Raw genomic sequence first — 22,153 nt, 5'->3', positions numbered from 1 at the left:
TTTGATAATACATAGCCTACGTCATATTGCACCGCTTTCGAACAGTCTTAAACCTAATTGTTGCATGTAGAAATTAGGACTCATTCTTCATGTTATTACGGTACCACTTTACTGAATGGGACCAAGTTTAAACAAGAGCACCACTGGTGCTGTAGCTCATTTGTTATGGGTTATGGTCAGGAATACCATGCGTAGCTATGTATAGTCATGCATAGATATGTATAGCTATGCATAGCTATGTATAGCCATGCATAGCTATGTATAGCCATGCATAGTAAAGCCATGCATAGTTATGTATAGCCATGCATAGCTATGTATAGCCATGCATAGCTATATATAGCCATGCATAGCTATGTATAGCCATGGATAGCTATGTATAGTCATGGATAGCTATGTATAGCCATGGATAGCTATGTATAGCCATGGATAGCTATGTATGGCCATGTATAGCCATATGTAACCATGTCATGGCCATGTATAGCCATGTATAGCTATGTATACAGGGCTGCCAACTTTGAAAAACACATTTCAGTATTCTCAAAATCACCATAGTGCTGTGATCAAGCACAAATCAGCATTTTGAAAATATACTTACGGTTCTCAAGATATTTATTTATTCAAGGCATTTATTTATTTGTACCTTTTGCTTGTCGAGTATCCTTTGATTTTATTTTGTTTAATACAGTTTTGTTTGTATATTTAATGTCTTGGATGCACCATCGGATAGATAAGTGCCACTGATGTAAAAGCAATTTCCAAATAAAAACTTGAAACTTAAAAACTACAACACTTTCATGGTAAATGGCATGCATAGCTATGTATAGCCATGCATAGTTATGTATAGTCATGCATAGCTGTATAGCCATGCATAGCCATGCATAGCTATGTATAGCCATGCATAGCTATGTATAGCCATGCATAGCTATGTATAGCCATGCATAGCTATGTATAGCCATGCATAGCTATGTATAGCCATGCATAGCTATGTATAGCCATGCATAGCTATGTATGGCCATGTATAGCCATGCATAGTTATGTATAGCCATATGTAACCATGTCATAGCCATGTATAGCCATATATAGCTATGTATAGCCATGTATAACTATGTATACAGGGCTGCCAACTTTGAAAAAACACATTTCAGTATTCTCAAACCTCAAAATCACCATAGTGCTGTGATCAAGCACAAATCAGCATTTTGAAAATATACTTGCGGTTCTCAAGATATTTATTTATTCAAGGCATTTATTTATTTGTACCTTTTGCTTGTCGAGTATCCTTTGATTTTATTTTGTTTAATACAGTTTTGTTCACAAGTATATTTAATGTCTTGGATGCACCATCGGATAGATGAGTGCCACTGATGTAAAAGCAATTTCCAAATAAAAACTTGAAACTTAAAAACTACAACACTTTCATGGTAAATGAAATAAATAAATAAATAAAATTTTGCACACACATCTAATTTTCCTGACTTCATATTTCAAACAAGTGCTCCCTTCAATCTTCAGAACAGGGAAAAGCCTCTAGCCTAGTGTTTACCCCAGCACTTCCCTGTTCAGACTTTCTGTTTGTCTGTTTTGTAATGTCAGAGAGGGGTTGTCATGGTCCCATATACTGATATACTAGGCCAGTGCCAGTCAAAAGGACATTTCACCTGTGTCCTTGAGTAAATGTTTACATAACTAATTGGGTCAAGATGTGTGATATAAAGTGTAAATGAGTGAGATGTTTGTTCATAGTCAGGGTTGCCAACCAACAATTTGGTAGCCCAATTAGTTCTGATTTGGGAGAATTTGAGACACTATTTGCTCATGGCTCGTGCACAGAAGTAAGGGCCTATAGACTGCACAAGCCCAATTGGTGCTAAAAGCAACACTGAAAAGCAGACATTGTAGCCGCACTGAAACAGTAAAGTTCAACCATCTCTTTTACAAATTCGCACGATCAAGGAGTTTGTACAGTGTTTGTAATATGAAAAGCACCACAAACAGTCTGCATAGGAGACTATTCCATGAAACTAGGTAAAACTTTTTGTAAGAAAATGCTCCAAAAATGATACTTTCCGTCCGAATTTTTTTAGCTAAATAAGTAACAATCATGAACCATCATGCAAAGATCGCCGCCTCAAATTACCAGATCCATTGCTCAAACGATGTAGCAAGAGAAAGAAAAAAAATACAGAAAAATGGATCATGCCTAGAGTTCATTGTGCTAACACAATGAGCTAAAAAGGGTGAAAAGCCACACAGGAAAGATTTTTTAAACTTGGCCCCTTTTTACGTTTTGAAACGTGTTTTGGTAGATAAAATTTGTCTATAACACAGGGAGATATAAAATGTAGGGATTTGGGTACTTTTTGTTCAATTTTCACAGAAATTGAAGGATTTTGACCCATGTTTTTGTTTGTCTGTTTACCCCAGGGTCGCTGAAACAAAGAACTATATTAATTAAATCACCTAATTTATAAATAATAAAGGACAAAGAAAGATAAAAGCAAAAGTATGCTTCATTTAGTTAAACAATAGTAACATCCCTGTTTATCCCTGTTGTGTACAAAATTAATAACTCTATACGACAATACAAATCAGGATCAATTCATGGACTAAGTGCACAGGCAGAGGGAAATGTTGATTTCTCAGCAGATGCAACAACCATTTTTTTCAGCGGGAGTATGTAAATTAAATGGAACAGCTATTTTGGGGCCATTATTTCAGAGGGAGTATGTAAATTAAATGGAACAGCCAAAATGCCAATGGGTATGTAATTTAACTAGAACAGCCTTAATTTGATATCGATATTAATATTGACATCACAGATTTGATTTGTCACATGATCGTCAAACCTGTAGGAGAAGGTGTCAGTTCTTCAGGAACTGACACAAAAATGTTTTACAAGTGTTGTTTTCCCAAAATCTGGATAATCAATAATGTGTGACATCAGCAAGTGTCTGAATCTGGAATATATTGAAAAACGTATAGGGTATATCTAGAATACTCAAGATGGGAATATATCAAATAAATCAATAGCAAACCTTGTACTGTTATATTTTGTATTTGACATTTTAATGAAATGAATACTAGAGACAAAGACAATCGTTACAAATCCTATGTACAATATTTACATAAAATTGACTTAATCAAAACTTGTGCGGCTGCAATTCCTGCAATTCAAGTTCCCAAAATGTATGGAGCAGTCTTGCAACCTCCAGCATGATAATTTCACAAGGTATAAAGACACAAATAATCTAAGGCTACATATTTAAAATAAAGGTACATGATGATACAGATGTGTGAGAAGTGACAGCATCTCTGTGGTGTGCAGAAATTGTGAGTTATTCCTTCTGAAATCCACACCCCCTGCGGAAAATGCCACTTCTTTCTCAATTTCAGGTTTAAGTACAATAATAATAATGGTCAATCCAGTTGCATTTCTGAAAACTCCACTTGGAATTTATATAATTTGATCCATAGTCGGTAAAGTTTGCTTGGAATTGGAAAATAACTGTTGGATTTGGAATGGCCAAAACTTTTTTCTCAAGTGGAGTGAGATTTTTAAATGGAATAGCCCAATCCATGTTTGTATTTATGTTAACCCCATGGGCACTACTGTCTTTCTTACGGATCCCCTGACTGGTTAATTACATGATATAATCATTTTGGTAACCAATCAAAATAAAGCTTTTAGTACTTTTAACCTTAATCCCCTTCAGCCCTACTGACTATTCTTAACATATCTCTGATTGGCTCAATATATAGCATACCGTAAAGGTTCGCCTAATGACACTATGGGCTCCCTTGACAGTGGAATTTTAGGAACCTAAAAGTGCCCTCCTGTAAAATTCCCTCCAGCAAATAAGGGCATGGAACTTAAACTTTTATTGGGATTTCAGGAGGGAGTTCTCTATTTGCACATGAAATTTAACCCAAGGAAAAGGAGCCCAAGTGCACCATTTGGCGAATATTTATGGTAGTCCTCTTTGTAACCAATCAAAGTAGTTCTTAGAGGCCGATAATTCAGCCGATAGTGCCCATAGGTTTAATCAAGTTCTACATTCTTCCTCGAATCACATATGGTCATTTTCACGGTAAAGGGTGTAACTTTGGATTTTCAACATTTTAATCCGTAGTGTTCTAATAAAGCCACAGAATTCCATGATTTTTGGCCACATAAGTCATCTAGTTAGCAGCTACCTTGGGTAGCATAATCAGCTTTGGGAGTTACTGCGTTCAGTTTTAGCAGGCTTAAATGTACTTAATATTGCCATTTTGAAAAACTATAAAAACAGTAACATTTTTGTAAAACCCTGTGTTTTCTTCAGTTAGTTCATGGATAATTTTTCTTATCCTGAAAGTACAGTCATATGTTCAGTAAACACTGCCACATTAGATTTAATTGTGATCAGCCCTGTATTTTTGAGAACCGGACTTCGATATTTGTCGTTTCGGAGGCTTCATTTTCCGTTAACAATTGTTAACAAACTTTGTGGGTGTAGCTTTGGTTCATAATTCTTGGTTATTTCTTCACTTCTTCTTGATTCATAACAGTTGTTATCTTAACTTGAAATGGGTAACAAAAATTAGTCGATTTGCAAGCTTTTCAAATTTTTATAAAATCTTGACTTCAAAGAGCCGTTTTTTTCGTTAACTTTTTTGAAGCCTCCGAAACAAACTGTTCAGCAAGCTTGTGCAAATATAAATAAAAGAGCTCATTCAATCTATTTATCAAAATGTAGCAAAGTAGATCCTCAAGTCACATGTTTTTAAATCGTGGAGATATATATCACCGTTTGAAAATGGGACCCAATACAAACTTTCCGTTAACAATTGAAGCCTCCGAAACAAATGAAGCCTCCGAAACAACAATAAGAATAATTATCATCTATGCATATCTAAATTGGTGTATTTCATACTGATATCTGCATTGTAATTATTACTTGATATGTGCAGAATGTCATAAATTTAAAAAAAATTTGACATTATGGTTAATGTTTGAAAAATATACTGATACCCACAAAAGCCTGTTTCGGAGGCTTCACATGCAAAAAACACCATACTTAACAAATGGGTGAAAAAATTAACATGTGATAAATCTACAATATCTGCCGCATAGAATCATTGATTCAATACACACAAGAAAATAACAGCTTAGACGATCCCAACACTGTTGTTTTCAAAAAAACTACTTCTGCAATGTTTAACAATTGTTAACATGAAGCCTCCGAAACAAAAAAAATGACTTGCTGTGATAATTTAATTTTTGTCACAACTGAAATTCAATACTTAGAAGCAAAGCATGAAAATTGGTAATTGTGATATTTTTTACCTATTTTTTTATGTCAACTTGTAGTAGTTAGCCAAATATTTCACTTTTATGATCACCTGTGTTGTTAACTGAAGCCTCCGAAACACAAATCGCTTGAATTGCAAATTCTAAAAAATAACTCCAATTTCTGTGAAACTTGGCAGGAGGTTCCTTTCATCAAGTAGTATTTGTACATGAAGTTAGACATTCAAATTATTTTAGGAACCCAATTAAAACTTTAAAAATATGTTTAAGGTTTGGAAATTTCCATTGTAAATGACACTTGATGTTAAAAATTTTCAAAACTGCAATTACAAACATAGCAAAACATGGTATAAAATTTAACTTATATCTGTTGACTTACTTTGGAATGGGATTTCACATGTATGTCATAATTTTCTGAGGTTATGTAAAATACATTTTTTCTTAGATTTTAACCAAAATGTTATGCAAATGTCAATTTTTTTATTAGAAATCAAAAGGTTTAAGCCTTGAAACATTATTTTACTGGAATTTAAGTTGCTTCTATTCATGATTTCAGTAAACAGAAACATATTTAAGTGGTTTGAAATTTTGACCCTAAAAATCAAAAGTTACACCCTTTACTGTGAAAATGACCATATACAAGTGATGCATGATGAATTGACTCGCTTTATATTTCATTTGCAAATTGTTTGTAAGTGTAGTTCTCAAGCAACATGTGCATTGGACCTTGTGCAAAATAATATGCACTGAACAGTCAGTAGCATGCTTAATTTGTAGCTGGGATTTGGCAAAACATTTAATATCTCACTTTCAATGGTTAAGTTAAAATTGAATTAATTACCCCAACCTAAAACCATGCAGGAGTTTGGCAACAAATCTATGCAAAGTTACAGTGCGAGTCTACTTAATTATAATGGCTGTAAGAATGACCAAATAATCTGGGCTCAAAATATATAGGCTATACATGAGTTTATTCTACATTAATCATAAAATAGTATCCATGTAAATATTTGGCATAGGCATAAGTACACACAATATTTGGTACAATAAAGATGTTAATATCCCTGACAACATAAGCAATTTGAAGCCTGCACCTAGGAGATCCTAAATTGTGAAAAGTCAAGGGCTAATAACCCTCATCCTACAAGGGGGTTGAACCATCCCCCTCCAAAAAAATTTCATCCGGAATACTATAACATTTTTACTTACATACAAATGGCTTAAGCTAACCATAGATCCACCCTTCATGCTCATTTTGGTGGTAACAATTTCAATCCACCACCTCAGACCACCGGTAAAATTGATGATTTTAATTTTATTCCTGTGAAGTTATTCCAAAAGATATAAACTGTATACTAAGTAGTTATATTGAAATAGAAAATTCCTTTTGTATTTAGCAGAAACAGTGAAAATTGCATGTTCGGGTAAGTATAAGCTAAAAATCAATTTCAGCCTACACTCTTGTACACAGCCATCAAATCTTGCCCTGGTGCTCTCACATTATGACATCATAGCAGCACTATGTAAGGAATGGTTATACTTATTTTGGTATCATTGAGGAGACCCAATGCACGGCTTTACATTGGTAGCAAGTATAAAAGTATGTGATGTTTAATATATCGGTCGGCATGACGTCACCTGTGATTTGGATGTTTCATCTCGCTCCCTCTGACAGGAAGAGGACGCTTCATCATCATCATCATCATCAGTCGGCTGCGGAGCAGGCTTTCCAACTAATGCGATCTTGGGCAAGCGAAACAATTTTGTTTGGCTGCAGCATCCCTACAGTATCTCCCAGGAGGTGCTGGACATACTGTAAGTACAGTGTTCGCGGCCGTCCCGGTTTCCTCTTCCCATGTGGTGGAATATAAAGCGCATATTCTTTCACAGGCTCGCCATCTTCAAGACGCAGTATATGGCGAGAAATTTGAGTTGATGAATCTTAACTCTGGCAACCAGTGGAGTGGTGTTGGTCAGGTTGTAGATGGTTTCATTTGGAATCCGATCCACACGTTTGATGTTTAATATGACTCTGTAGCAAGATGTTGCAAATGCATTGATCTTGTTTTCCATGTCCTTGGTAATTACCCATGACGCTTACTGTTGTACTTAATAGGGCAAGTTACAAAACATGCCATAAAATAAATACTTCTTGATGAAACAATTCAAAAAGATTTTTTATCACCAAAATCAACTTCCAATAATTAGCAAATTGGTATTTCTGTATTGTATTGGGAACTGAATGGCCCAGGACAAACCCTTTGACAGCCGTGAGAAGTGGGTAAGTGCAATAGATGGAATAACCCGACTGACGGAGTAAGGGGATTGTAACCCCCTAATAGTTACAAAATTTGCCTGGGTAGGACAAGGATTAATGTTCTGTGAAGACAGACAGGAGTTTGTACTGTGAGTGATAATTTCATTTGATACAATCATTGGGAGAATGTTTATTTAGGTTTTGTTTCTTGGTCTGTAACCTTGCGGATGTAGATCTCATCATCGTGTGTGTTTTCCTGTTCACCTTGCTCAAACATGAATGAAGACGATATGGCTAACACAGAACCGTCATGGCTGAAAAGAATAAAAGAAAAAAATACAAACATAAATGAATGAATGATTCAAGAATAAATCCCAAGCAATAAAACAAAAATATTGAATCTGAAAATGTGTTATAGTATATCAATCAGACTGAAATTTGTTTGAAAGCTAGTGGTGTTCTAATATTGAAATATGTGTATACCGTGCCCCTCTATACTGCATAAAGCAGCAGCAATTTCTCTTTTAATTACCATCCATTCCTCTTTTAGGTAATGGCATCATTGACTTATGCCATTGCACCTTTCTTTAGTACATCAGATTACATCAAAGGACCGTAAATTTTGCCAGAATGTACTTTAATTATGTAAACAATATTTTAACATAGAAAGACAGATGCCCAATTACGTTCAATATTTACAACACAGCAGTATATTTTTAAAAAAATATAAAAGTTGCAGTAAATTGTAATTGTAAGTGCAAATTTTATTTTTTTTATTTCCTTTTAAAATACTGTGTTATTGAATGCATACATAAACCACCTGTCTTATGTTAAAATATTGTGAATATGATTGATAGTTCCTAACCCTAACCGCCTAGGGGCTTTTTGGCGACGGGAAGGGAAAGAAGGAAAGAATAAAGAGAGAAAAGAAGGAAAGAAGTTGTTTGCTCTGGGTGGGATTCCAAACCCGAGACCCCTCGCATGCCAAGCACTCGGTCGGCGACACTTTGCCACGGGTCTTGGGCTTCGCAGGCCAGCGAAACCGTGCCTATATATCACTTAGGGTGATTGCGTCATCACACCACGTGGGATGCATGCACGAACAGCGCATATATAGAGTAGTATTCAGGAGGGTTAGGGTTAAGGAAGCCTATACTGAGTTTCGATAGTGGTAACCTAACCCTAACCGCCTAGGGGCTTTTTGGCGACGGGAAGGGAAAGAAGGAAAGAATAAAGAGAGAAAAGAAGGAAAGAAGTTGGTTGCTCTGGGTGGGATTCGAACCCGAGACCCCTCGCATGCCAAGCACTCGGTCGGCGACACTTTGCCACGGGTCTTGGGCTTCGCTGGCCAGTGAAACCGTGCCTATATATCACTTAGTGCGATTGCGTCATCACACCACGTGGGATGCATGCACGAACAGCGCATATATAGAGTAGTATTTTGTAGTATTCAGGAGGGTTAGGGTTAAGCTATAGGCGTATTTGTAACGGTTGAGTTACTTTTGTGAAGTCTTGATGTGTGTTGCTCATAGTAAGCAAAACAGTGGACCTCTGGATTATTCCGCCATGTGCTCGACAAATTTTAAAGTGAATGCTTGATTGTGTTCTCCATGTATGTCTTGTGGCAATTATGCATGCTAAACACTATGTGCAAAAACTTTGTAACATTCAAGCTTAAAGATGCCTATCATCATTTGATTTAAGCTGATAATATCTGATATTAAATGCATCTTGGACGCTTGTTTAGTTCTCATGTGTAACAATTCAATATTGTGGATTTACTAAAGAATTATGCATGGGGCTAAATTTTCAGTCTACAGTTAATTTTTTATTATTTCTGTGGTCCAGGTACGTGCTGGTGAATTGCAATCGCGTAGAAGTGACAAGGTCGCAAACTACATGCCGCGTCGACAACCAATGGGTCAACCGCCTTGTTGCCAAGTGCGTTGATCAGCCAATCAGCGTGATTGTTTATCTCTTCTGTGTGTACGCTTGGCGCACAGCTCGGACCAAGGAAGTAATAAAAATTAACTGTAGACTCTCTAATACTTCTACACTCTTTGCTACCAACAGATATTACATTCACTAACCTGAATGCAAGCGATGAGATGCTGGTTGGGTATCTATGGAATTGACACAGTCGCTTCTTGTTGAACCCGTCCCAGATGTTGACGAATCCATCAGAGCCACCTGATGCAAATGTGTTGTGTCCACTGTGGAAGGCTATAGCATTGACGGGGTAAATCTGTTCTATACCATCAACCTGGCAATAGATGAATAGACAGTGTTTAATAAACAACAGGTTGTTATGATAATGGGAACCATATGTAACTGGTGCAGGAAGTGAAAATGTGTGGCCAATACCAAAAACGTGACCAAGAATTAGATTATTTGGTTATCTTTAAGGAATCAGAGAGCAACGTTTGCACAGTATTTTTGTGGGACCTGTGAGCACATCAGACACATCAAATTGCATTCTGAATATGTGGAATGTTCTTCTGATATCAAATAATTTAATTTTTTTAATTCGCGATATAATACAAATTTGATGGAATATCAATTTTCAAATTTTTGCCATAAATTTTGTAAATTAAAAAAAAAATCAAAATTACTTGATATCAGAAGGACATTCTTCATATTCAGAATGCAATTTGGAGTATCTGATGTGCTCTCAGGTCCCACAAAAAATACCCTACTATTTATGCATTGAAACCTACTGTAGGATATTCTAACAGTCGGAATATCCTACAGTGGTAGGATTAGACTATGCCATAGTCGAATTTTATTAAAAATATGTTATTATTAGTCATGATGAACCCATTTCGTTGAACTCAAAATTATATACTGATGTTTATTAAAATTAAAGTATTCAATAGTAAAATGGTCATAAAGAGTTAAAAATATCAGACGATTAGTGACAATAAAAGTAATTGAATGCAACATTATCTTGCATAATTATAACGGCTCACTTTAATACCGAACAATTCTGATTTTGGAATCTACCAGTTTATTGATAGCGAACCCCGAAATTTCGACTATGAACTTGTAAGCAGAACTTTGCCCCTGGACTTTGCTCTCTAAAAACACACTGTCAAGCATACTTGTTTATCAGTCCATTAACCACAAGTACAGCGCTAGATGTTTGATGAGAGATTAACTTTCAGCGTCAACACAAAAGCGCCGCAAATACCACAGACAGTTGTTTACGGTGTAGTTAATGGTAATGGCGCGGGCCCAGACGATTTAAACCATAGCGAGGTATGGGCGACCAATCACAAGGCAGATCCATTTAAAGATGCATTACATCATGGCCAATTTTAGTTAGGCCAGAAATTGGCCTAACTCTCCATAGAGTCCTGTGTTAAAAATCTTAACCGCAAGGCAATGTCAGTAGTCCACATGGGAAGCTAACAAACAGAGGGAGTAGGATGACTGATCAGATGTGAAAATATATCAATTGTGCACACATTAATTAAATCAGAGTTTTAAGCTTAAATACAATATCCAGAGTATGCACAATGGGCAAGTGGACTACGGGTAGTCTATGGTAGGATAAGAAATTTTGATTAGAAATTTGTTATTACATTACCTTTAGCCTGTGGCATTTGAAGGCATACTTCTTCTTCTGTACTTCTGGACTTGGATCTAAATACTCCACAGCCACCCGGCCTTCAATACTACTCAGCACATAGCCCTGACCGCTGGGGAATGTACGTATACAACGTGTCTGGAATTTGAGACTGGAGTCTCTCCGCTGCTGGACGTATCCCATGTTCCTTAGATCCCAGACGAGGACTTTACGTCCTGCGGTTCCGACGACTAGTTTGTCCCCCGTCACTGCCATTGTGTATACCTGTATTGGTATAACAAAAAAGAATGTTGAATTGTGGACCAAATACAATGGTACACAAAGGGTTGCGTAATTGTGTTTCTTTTCTATCTCAGGACGATACATATTTTGTTTGCATTTTTGCGACAAATAGTACATTTTACGCTACAATTTTGCCACCTGTGCAATTTTTGTGTGAAATAATTAGCTTTGTTTGGGCATTATTATAACTTTCATCTCATCTCTTGACGTTTTGTCACGACATAAAATTACAGTAGCAGCAATTGTTGCAAGGACAAAAATGCAAGGAAAAAGTTGTTCCAAAATCTGAACTGGTTCTTAGTGAATTCGAAGTGCTTGGATAAAGCTGTTTTTGTAATATATCAGGATTGAACCAGGCTAATACAGCAGCACTAACAGGCCACCATCATAGTTTTGTTGTTCCTGATGCGACATAATAAAACTATGACGTCACTCCCAACTGTGTACAAGTCAGCGGTTCAGCAGCAGCCCATTCGCCCTGAAGATGTGTTTCAGATGAGACATGATACTGCAGCCATAGTAAATAAACTCAACCCAGGAAGTATTGAAACGATTATAGATGGTCAGATATATCGGGAACTGAAATATATAGCAAAAACTTATTTAATCTATATAAAGCGCGGCTTTCTCCTGCACATTTTGATACCTCTTTTGTTGCTCTACGATATCATTTGGTCGAGTTATGGGAGCTTGAGTGGCTTCACGTCGGATTTTGAAAGTTGCACTTAGTCCTATTCAAGCTAAATGCGTTTGTCGTGTACACACACACAAAATCAAGACAAAGGACACCGATGTGCTCTGTTTACTAAACCATGAACTTTACTTTATTTTACTCCTTCGACTTCCAACTTCAATACTTGCTACCCTTTACTTATCTCATGAACTCTTTCTGCTGACATCTCAATACTTGGCCACCATCACTGTCTATCATTTATTGGTCAGAGTACAACGCATTTTACTTGAATAGGAGCTAAGTGCAACTTTCAAAATCCGACTTGAAGCCACTCAAGCGCCCATAACTCGACCAAATGATATCGTAGAGCAACAAAAGAGGTATCAAAATGTATCTTTATATACATTAAATAGGTTTTTGTTATATATTTCAGTTCGATATATCTGACCATCTATAATCGTTTCGATACTTTCTGGGTTGAGTTTAGTAAGTCCAGATGAACAGTATAAAAATATTTCATTTACTTGATCCATCTACTTGGATGATTTAGAATATTTAGAATATTCACAAATATACTTATTTGACACAGCAGTTCTGCACTTACTTCTTTTGGTGCAGATTTTTAGTACAATAATTCTTCGGAAGTTCGGTACCATTCAATTTGATTTTTTGTGTGTGGCATTTCAACAAATCTACTTTGATAAGTTAATGGGGTACTACACCCCTGGCCAATTTTTTGCCAATTTTTGCATTTTTCTCAAAAATTATAGCGCATTGGTGACAGGAAAGATATTATAGGGGCAAAGACTACAACTGCTGCACTGAAAATTCAGCAACTCAAGGCAAGTAGTTATTGATTTATTGATCAAATATTGCTTTTCCCTCATTTTTGACTGTAACTCCACAACTGTTGTCTGTGCTGAAATAAAATTTCCAGTGCAGTAGTTGTAGTCCTTGCCCCTATAATATACATATCTTACTTGTCACCAATGCGCTATAATTTTTGAGAAAAATGCAAAAATAGGCACAAAATTGGGCAGGTGTAGTACCCCTTAAAACATACCTTCAATCAATCTACATAAGATAGCCCGCACAACTTATTACAGTGCAGCCAAAATCACACATAATATATGCTTACCTTATCTGGTTGTGAGAAAGACCCAGCACTACAAGGTGCCCTTGGATCCCATAATTTGACCGTCTGATCCCAGCTACCACTCACTACCACGTTGACGTCTGGACAGAACTCTGTGCACTTTATAGGGGCTTCATGGTGACCAACTACCGTTTCTGTATCGGATAAAATGCCAATAGAATTGTTTATAAAAGGTTTTTGATCTTAGAATATGAAAAGAGAAGCAATAAATCGAATGCATTATAAATACAAACATTATGAAGCAAACAAATCTGAATGTTAACAGGGAAACTGTGTGGCTCACACGACGCAGTGAGTATACAGATTGTTTAACTCCAATTTAATTTGATATTTTATCAAATTCAATACTTTAACTACATGTACACTGAAAGGGGATGTCTTGGTCAGGGTTAGCAGTGATCTGCTGAGTCCAGGGGTCCAAATTGGCAAATAAAGGGGTCCAGGCATCTAATTCTACACAGACGTACAAAATTAAGGGGTCCAAATCACAGGGAGCTGCCAAATCAAGGAGTCCTGGACCCCAAGACCCCTTAAAACACTACCCCTGGTCTTGGTGTATATCAGTACAGTCTAAACTCTCTAATCCTACCATGATGGGATCAAGCATTGATCGCATAAAATGAAAAATCCAAATAAGTGAATTATATGTATGAAATTCTGATTTGAATGTATGAAGTGCTATCATTGAGACAGCAAAAGGTTACTCAAAATGTGGTATAACACTGAAAGATGGTGTTTTGAGTGCTGTAGGCCACATCTAGAATGGCCTTCTAAATGCTTTAGTGTATGAAATCAAGCTCTTAATGTATTATTAAAACATGTTTTTCTATGAAGATCACATGTCCGGATAATAGAGAAATCCATATGAAAGAGGTCTGGATAAGGGAGATTGGACTGTAGTGATATAAGATACATATTAATTCATTACCTGTGCTAGTATTTATGTCAAAGGCTTTGAGTGTATTATCCAGTCCACCACTGTATGTGTGTGTTTGGTCCTAAAACAAAGAACAAAAAAAAAAAAAAAAGTTAATATAGTTTAATGATACCATTATGATCAATTTAATGAATATTGAACAATGCATAAAGCACTTGCCTGTAACACCTTCACAATATTGAGGTTAATTTTTCTATGCATACTGGTAGTGGATGTGCAGTAAGTAAGCATTTTGTTGGTCTTCATCATTGCAAATTTTAACACTAACATGTCATCATTGAATGATAAAAACTTAACATTCTGCCTGGCATTGTACAGTACCACTTACCACAAGTTAGCATGTACAATTGTACATACATTTTTTGTATTAACAACTGAGAACAAATTAAACCTCATTTACTGACGGTGCAGAGATTAACATTTTGTTATAGAAGGCCTACCGTGTCTACTAACTATATGTGCAAGTTTGGTGACAAATCAATTAAATTGGGCTATTCCACTTGAAATCCATACACCCCTATGGAAGACACAACATTAATCTTCCACACAGGGAGTGTCAATTTCAAATGGGGTTGAAATCTACACTCCCTGTGTCATGTTTTTCATAGGCCTAGGGTATGTCTGGTCGAGCACCCTCACAGACCCGAGCGTAGTGAGGGTGCTTAATATATCTGCCATGTTTCAAATCCATGGATGGCCAGCATAATGTCCCGCAAATTTAAGCTTTATGAGAAGCCTATTTTGGTTGAAAATGAGAACACAGAGTGGCTTATCTTTAATCCACATTTTCAATCTCTCATGCCAGAGGTTAAAATAAAACGATTCCTAACTAATTATCAAAAGATCGTAAATTTAATTTCTTGAAAGCGTGCGGTAAACGATTTGTTTACAAGTAACAATCCTTGTTCCGACACCGATACCGTTCATTCGGTTTCATTCGGCAAACCACGTGATCACTCAGGTGAACTAGGATTGGACGATAGATTGTGTTAAATTTTATCCAGGTTACCGGGCCATGCATAATGGCGATACTCGCGTCTTGGAAATATTTTTCAACCACGTTGCAAAATGATCGGAAATACACCATCAAAGGCGACTTCGATCGGTAAGCATCATTGTAACTAAGCAATATTTAGTATTTCTTCTTTTGATTTTTTTCGATAAAATTGTAGTTTACAGTTTTGATTAGTTTGATGAGAGTGGATTTTAAAACCAGTCCGCTAGTAGACGTTGTAATTGACAGTTTGACATTTCTGCCGGAGGATAATGCGAATCCTCAAGAAAGAGCGTGACTTATCGCAAACTACGCGACATTAACATTGATCAGTTTAAAGACGACATTCGATCATCTCCGCTTGCTTTGGCTACTGCTTCTAATACATCTGCATTGGCTGAGCAGTTTAACCCTGGTGCTCCGTGAACTACTCGATAATCATGCCCCTGAAAAGACCAAAAACGTTACACTGACACCAAATGCACCATGGTACTCGGAAGAAGTTCGTGAAGCAAAAGCGGATTAAGCGGCGTCTGGAACGCAAAATGATCAAGTCCAATCTCGAAATTGACAAGCAACTTTATGAGGAACAATGCAAGACATATAAAGATCTTTTGAACAATCCAAATGTCGGCATTACCAGACTGAAATTTCGGAGAGTGATGACAAAGATCTCTTCCGTAGTGTAAATAAGCTCTGTTCTCCCAACTCTGCACAAACTTTGCCTGAGCACACCTGTGCCAAAACCCTAGCTAACAACTTTGGTGTCTTTTTCCATGACAAGGTGAAGTCAATAAGTGACACTCTCAATGCAACCGTTCCACCTAAGATCAGTGTGGACATTCCAGAGAGCTGCAGCAGCCATTTTACAGAGTTTTCTCAGGTATCGGAAGAGACTGTCCTGAAGATAATCAAAGAATCTGCGTCAACAACATGTGACTTGGATCCGGTACCGACATTTCTACTGAAAGACTGCATTGACGTATTACTGCCATACATTACGCAGATCATAAATGGTTTTTTGAAATCGGGGTTGTGCCATCAATTTACAAAACGGCACACGTAAAACCGCGCATCAAGAAACAGAACCTTCCCATAAATGATCTCAATAACTACAGACCAGTGGCAAATTTAATGTTCACCTTTAAAGTTCTAGAGAAAGTGGTAGCATCCCAGCTGAAAACCTACCTGCAAGAAAATGAACTTTTCTCGACAGCACAATCGGCGTACCGTCAATATCACTCCACGGAAACCGCGCTGCTTCGCGTGATGAATGATCTGCTGCTAGCTGTTGATGCTGGCAATGAAGCGGTGTTAGTGTTGCTAGACTACTCAGCGGCATTTGATACCATCAACCATTCTATTTTCTTCGAACGTTTGCAGAGCAGATACGGATTAGAAGGAACAGTGCTGAACTGGTTCATGTCATACTTACAAGACCGCGTTCAAGCTGTTGTAGTGGACAAAGTTCTCTCTGACACATTTCCCCTTCCTTGGGGTACTCCTCAAGGATCGGTTAAGGGTCCTCTGGATTTCATCTTGTATACTGGACCCTTAAGTGATGTTATAAGTGCGCATAGTGGTATCCAACATGTTATCTACGCCGATGATACACAGGTGTATATGGTCCTGAAATCATCTGAACATCCTGAGGCTGTCAATAAACTTGAAATGTGTGTCGCCGATGTAAGAGCTTGGGCTATCACCAACAAGCTTATGTTGAGCGATCACGAAGACTGAAATTGTGCATTTTCATTCTCAACACAGAAAAGCTTCTTCTCTTCCTCCAGTATGTATTGGTGATGCCAATATCAAAGCATCTGATTCTGCCAAAGATCTTGGAGTTGTGTTAGACAGTACATTACTTCTGAAGCAACACGTCCGTAACATCTGCCGTGCTGCTTCCTTCGGTATTCACAAAATTGGAAAGATACGTAAATATCTTGATCGACCTGCCACTGAGCGTTTAATCCATGCATTAAATCACGTCAAGACTGGACTGTAACAATAGTTTGTTGCATGGTCTTCCAGCTGCTCAGATTGCATCATTGCAACGTGTGCAGAACGCGGCAGCAAGACTTGTGACTTTGACTAGGCGTCGAGAGCACATAACACCAATACTTCGCCAGCTTCATTGGCTTCCGATCCAGGATCGCATTTGCTTCAAGATCCTACTCACCGCTTACAAAGTTCGCCATGGTATTGCACCCAAGTACATTTGTGAACTTTTATCGGACTATACTCCGGCAGTAAATCTTCGCAGTTCCTCGCAGCTCCTCTTCAGGCCCGGGCCTCGCACCAAGACCAAGTACGGTGATCGGGCCTTCGCCGTCGCAGCATCCCGATTGTGGAACAACATCCCAAAGACAATCCGGGGTGCTTCATCGGTTGGCAGTTTTAAATCTAAATTGAAAACATTTTTGTTCAAATAATTTGTCGCCATAACATTATTTGCCGTGTGTCTGAAATACGTTTTGTTTAAGGTACGTTACATTACTGTTACATTTGTGTGCATAAACTGTTGTTTTTAAAGGATATCTTGTTCAAATAATTTTTGCTATAACATGTCGTGCGTCTGAAATATTATGTTTTTGCGTAAGGTTACATTACCAATGATCACTAGTAGTATGTGTGCATAAATTGTTGTTTTTAAAGGATATTTTTAAATAAGTTTTCTGTGCTGGTTCATAGTGTTTTATAAATTGTTTTTAAATATTTACAGTGGTATACTAAGTTGTCAGGCTATGTATCTTGATATTTGTAAAACTTATTTTGTTATTTTAATGTACAGCGCTTTGAAACTGCATTTATAGCGCTTTATAAATGTATTTTATTATTATTATTATTATATTAATCCATAAGATGTGGCGATCAATTTCACGATTAAAATCTTTCCTTTGGGGCGATTTCCATTTCTTGCTATCATTAATTTAAAGGCTGAAAGCATCAATACTAAAGATAGGCTACCGGTATCAGTCGCTTGTGCAGATATATGTTAACATTGGATTCCATTTCTTGTTTATTGTTCACTGTATGGAAAAGCCTGTTCTGTCTTATCTTGTATTGGTTGTATTTCCATCGCCTAGGCCTAGGGGGTGTATGGATTTCAAATGGTGTTACCTAAATGGCCAACTCCATATCTCACTGTGTCATGTTCTATACGTTCTATAGGCCTAGGGATTGTATGGATTTAGGAACAGCCCATTACTTACCACAAAACAACAATCCAGGACAGCGCCATCATGTTTGTACTTTGTCCTCATGGAATTGGCTTGTATATCATACAGTCTAACAGACTCATCCCACGATGACACAAGCAGGAACTGTGATGTATTTGGACCAAACTTGACTGCTGATACCCCATCATCTGGAGCCTGGTTTAACTTGTATTCGCTTGCAGAGTCGTGCATTGTTTCAGCTGAAAATGGGTGGAAAGAAATTACAAAAACCTGTAAATCTATGACAATGTCTGAGTGTCATGATGTTGCATGGCCTTTTAAAAATCCTCTGTTAAGTATTAGTACTCATGTAAGGTCATGCACCATGAATTGAGGGCAAAATGTGTAACATGTTACAAAATTAGAATAAAAAGTAAACATGCTTTCACACAAAAATGATTGTAATTCATCTTACGTTTGTCAGAAACCTTACAAGTATCACCATCAAGCTAAACCACCAAACAGCGCTCATTGGCTAAAAAACAGTCGCTATCACTCTGCAGTGATGTACCGGTAATTTGATAGCGACTGAGTGCTCTATGTTGTGCCAACAAGTGTTTCCCGTACTACGCTACAGAAACTGCTCCTGAAATAATTGCATTTTATAAGAAAAGGAACAATCAAATAAAATTCCAACTACAGTGAATGGAATTTGGAAACCTTATGTTTTACAAGTACCGTATTCATTCCAATAAGCGCCCATGCCCCAATAAGCGCCCACCCAGGGTATTTTCAATTTGCTATTTAGGGTACCATTCATGTTGAAGTTACAGATAGATGTCTATAGGCCCTACAGTGAAATAGCTGCAGGACTACAAGTCCTGCGTAAACATTTTCTGCTTCAGAAAAGCTATTAGAACGTCTCAGTACCCTTTTCTAGCATACATAATTACAATGCAATACAATGCAATTTGAATGCGCAGCAGATCTGGTCGCATGTCACAAATAGGTCACCCAAAAATGGAGGAGCCGTAACATGAAACTGCTTTCTTCACACTTCAAGTTTGGTTTATTCTAAAAGTATAGTACCGTTTGTGGAAAGTTTGGTGTCATTTTGTAGATAATTATGTTCTTTGTCAAATACAAAAAAACCCAAGTCAATTGGACAACTACTTTGAGATTTATACTTCAATATGTAAGATGTGTCAATGGGGGCAGGCGGGGAGCCCCATAGGGTTGTACACAAAATTGTGAAAATATGGCAAACTTCAAACCTTTGTATCTTAAAAAGTACAACTAGCATGGACCACAAATTGCACATATATCATCCTGGAATATAGATCTACCTCACAGTAGATCAACTGTAACAAAAGATGTAACTAATTAATTGCCTAATTAAATGCTAATTAAGACAGTTTTTCCTATATGTTACTGTACAAAGTGTACATGCTCTGACATTTCTAAATGGCCTATCTTTGGCCTGAGTCATCCTGCTTATTCAAAAGTACACATATTTTTAAGGAAATTTGATGAGGAATTCAATTATGCTATTAGTTTTAGTGCCAGAAATAGAAGAAAAAAGTTTTGATTGATAAATGTCATAAAAATTGTAAAATTATTTTACAATTTTGACCACCCTATATGTTTAACACAAGGGATTCCAAACTCTTTCTTCCTAATTTGTTTGAAGGGCCCATGAAATGTCTTTCTGAATCCATATTTATTATATAGCTTTCAGAAAAGAAAAATATGGGGTTCACTGTGACAAGATGATAATTTTGTTGATGTTCCACCCTGTATATTTCTTACCCACCCTGTAATATGATGTTATGTTTTGTTGATTTGGCATCCTTGTAATATAAGCTTTCCAGAAATATATACTTATAATGGTCTAAAATGTATTTATTAAAAGTTGTGTTGAAGTGAATCACAATTGGTGATATTTTCCTCATTTTACATTATGTTACACAAAAGATGACCAATTCATGACATGCGATAGAAATAATGTGGCCCAGTTTTATGTAGAATTAGACCACGTCTGGGCCCCCAGTGCTAGACATGTCCACATTGCTTATTATAGAGGCGACATTCAATCCAAAAGTTTGGACCACAGTAGCTCACAGTCAATGGCTTAACTGTGTAATCCCCATAGGGAAATACAAAAATTTGAAATTTCGACACCAGAAACTTGACAACGTAGTCTAAAAAGTGCTGGTGGTACTTTATCCTTGATACAGAAGTCAGCATGCAGTGAAAGTTAGATTTCATAAAATAAAATCGCCTTTGTTTAAAATGGATCATCGTGGTAAAAAATGATGCATTACATGCTTTTTTTTGTACAGTAAGTCATTGTCAATGATGGCCGCAGAAAAGTGCAGTTTTTAAAACAGACATTTGCCCATAACTTCGCTAATTTTTTTCCTACAGACATGGTTGACCCCTCATTTTTTAATTTTATAATCTCCTTTTTAAACAAAATAATTTCTATGTGAAATATCCTACTTGAACATTTTGTGAACATGCCTAGTGCAGTGGTTATTTTGGAGTTGGACAAAGTAAAAAAAAAAAAAAAAAACAGGCTGAAATTAAGTAAGGTGGAAATTTTGACTGAAAAATTGAATTCAGTTTTAGAACAGAAAATTTTCATTCAGTTTTAAAACAGAAAATTTTTATGCTTGAGTGAATTTCTAACTACATGTAGTATGTACAATTTACTGTAACAGTTGAAATGGTTCCGAATTCGTCAGTCAGGCAGCCGTTCGCGTAATCAGTATCGAGTTTTAAATTAATTTCTGGCTTTTACTTGTGCACTTGAATGATCCACTGTAATCGAAATTACAGGCGTTATTTAAAACATTTACCTGAATAAGATATTGAAATCTCAACACAAAAGCTACAGTCTGGAATGAGTTTTTAAACAAGTAAAAATAACCTCGGTTACGTTTACGTTCGCAAAATGAAAATCAAAAACTGAGCCAGTCAGTGCTGAGCGCTGCGATATATTCAAAACTTGTATTCCTGCCACAAAAGAAAGATGAATATTGATTAGGTGACGTCATCTTGATTCCGGAGTAAAGGCCGGGCACTCCCACTTTGGAGCCATGGAAGTGACCCGTACATGTACATGAAGGACTGTAAAAAAGACCCCTCCCTTTCAGCGTCGCTGTCACCCAAAGACCCCATATTTGTTTACGAACACATGCTCTGTCACCCGATGACCCCCTATTTTTCCATTTGATCTGTCACCCAAAGACCCTCATATAGTCAGCCCTATACCCGGCCCTATATTTAACACCTGTATATTGAAGTTCCCCCGGGTACTAAGGGGGCTATCATTTTCTTCGGAGGGGGGGGGGGGGCGGGGTACCAAATATACATGGGAGCCATAATTTTTGGAATGAAAAGTAGGGGGTCATAACATTTTGATGATCAAAATATCCAGATAGTGCGTTTATTTTATTCAAATACAATTTTAGCCTGTTTAGGGACCGCTCATTATTAATGCGGGAGGGGGGCCGGAGGAATGTTGAGCTTTATGGGTGAAAAATACCTAACCCCCCCCCCTATTGCGATGAATCAATTTCACGTAACCCAGGCTATTGAATCAAACAAAATCACATACCCCCCCCCCTTCAAGCAAACTTAAACATTAATTAATTCAGTCACAGAGATTGGGATTTGACATTGGGGGTGATGGGGTGGGAAACAATTTCTTGAAGTCATAGGGAATCCAGCTCTTTTTGGCAACAAAATGAGTGTAGGTTTTGTACAAATGTGCACGCAGCGTGAGGAAATTTTTGGCATTTTGAAGCTGAAT

At 37.1% G+C, this 22,153-nt stretch overlaps 1 protein-coding gene and 1 long non-coding RNA gene across 3 annotated transcripts in view; both read right to left on the bottom strand.

Annotated features, from left to right (window-relative positions):
* Nucleotides 1-6,242: 6,242 nt before the first annotated feature.
* LOC140148067 (uncharacterized) overlaps nt 6,243-22,153 on the bottom strand; it is a 467,679-nt gene continuing 451,768 nt past the window's right edge. Inside the window, exon 2 of the long non-coding RNA XR_011858439.1 lies at nt 6,243-6,975. This is a non-coding gene — a long non-coding RNA (uncharacterized lncRNA). The remainder of the gene's footprint in view (nt 6,976-22,153) is intronic.
* On the bottom strand, nt 7,367-21,309 carry LOC140148065 (mitotic checkpoint protein BUB3-like). 2 transcript variants are annotated; one of them, XM_072169919.1, is made up of 7 exons: nt 21,198-21,309; nt 18,391-18,596; nt 14,176-14,245; nt 13,230-13,381; nt 11,137-11,400; nt 9,638-9,810; nt 7,367-7,861 (listed from the first exon to the last, which is right to left on the bottom strand). In XM_072169919.1, the coding sequence occupies exons 2-7, from the start codon at nt 18,586-18,588 to the stop codon at nt 7,738-7,740; spliced, it is 981 nt and encodes a 326-aa protein (XP_072026020.1). In that variant the 5' UTR covers nt 18,589-18,596; nt 21,198-21,309; the 3' UTR covers nt 7,367-7,737. The 2 variants fall into 2 exon arrangements, with proteins under 2 accessions (XP_072026020.1, XP_072026021.1); XM_072169920.1 differs by lacking the exon at nt 21,198-21,309 and adding an exon at nt 21,140-21,161.

This window comes from Amphiura filiformis, chromosome 3, assembly GCF_039555335.1.
Source record: "Amphiura filiformis chromosome 3, Afil_fr2py, whole genome shotgun sequence".
In the NCBI taxonomy this organism is placed as follows: Eukaryota; Metazoa; Echinodermata; class Ophiuroidea; order Amphilepidida; family Amphiuridae; genus Amphiura; species Amphiura filiformis.
Note: the sequence above shows the minus strand (reverse complement) of the source record. Positions and strands in the feature narration are given on the sequence as shown.

What these genes read in the sequence shown, in the direction of transcription:
- LOC140148065 (XM_072169919.1), bottom strand. Translation starts at nt 18,588, where the DNA reads ATGCACGACTCTGCAAGCGAATACAAGTTAAACCAGGCTCCAGATGAT. An exon ending in TCAAATGCCACAGGCTAAAG is followed by an intron (nt 9,811 to 11,136) that starts GTAATGTAATAA and finishes ATCTATTGCCAG; the next exon opens with GTTGATGGTATAGAACAGAT. An exon ending in ATCTCATCGCTTGCATTCAG is followed by an intron (nt 7,862 to 9,637) that starts GTTAGTGAATGT and finishes TATTCTTTTCAG; the next exon opens with CCATGACGGTTCTGTGTTAG.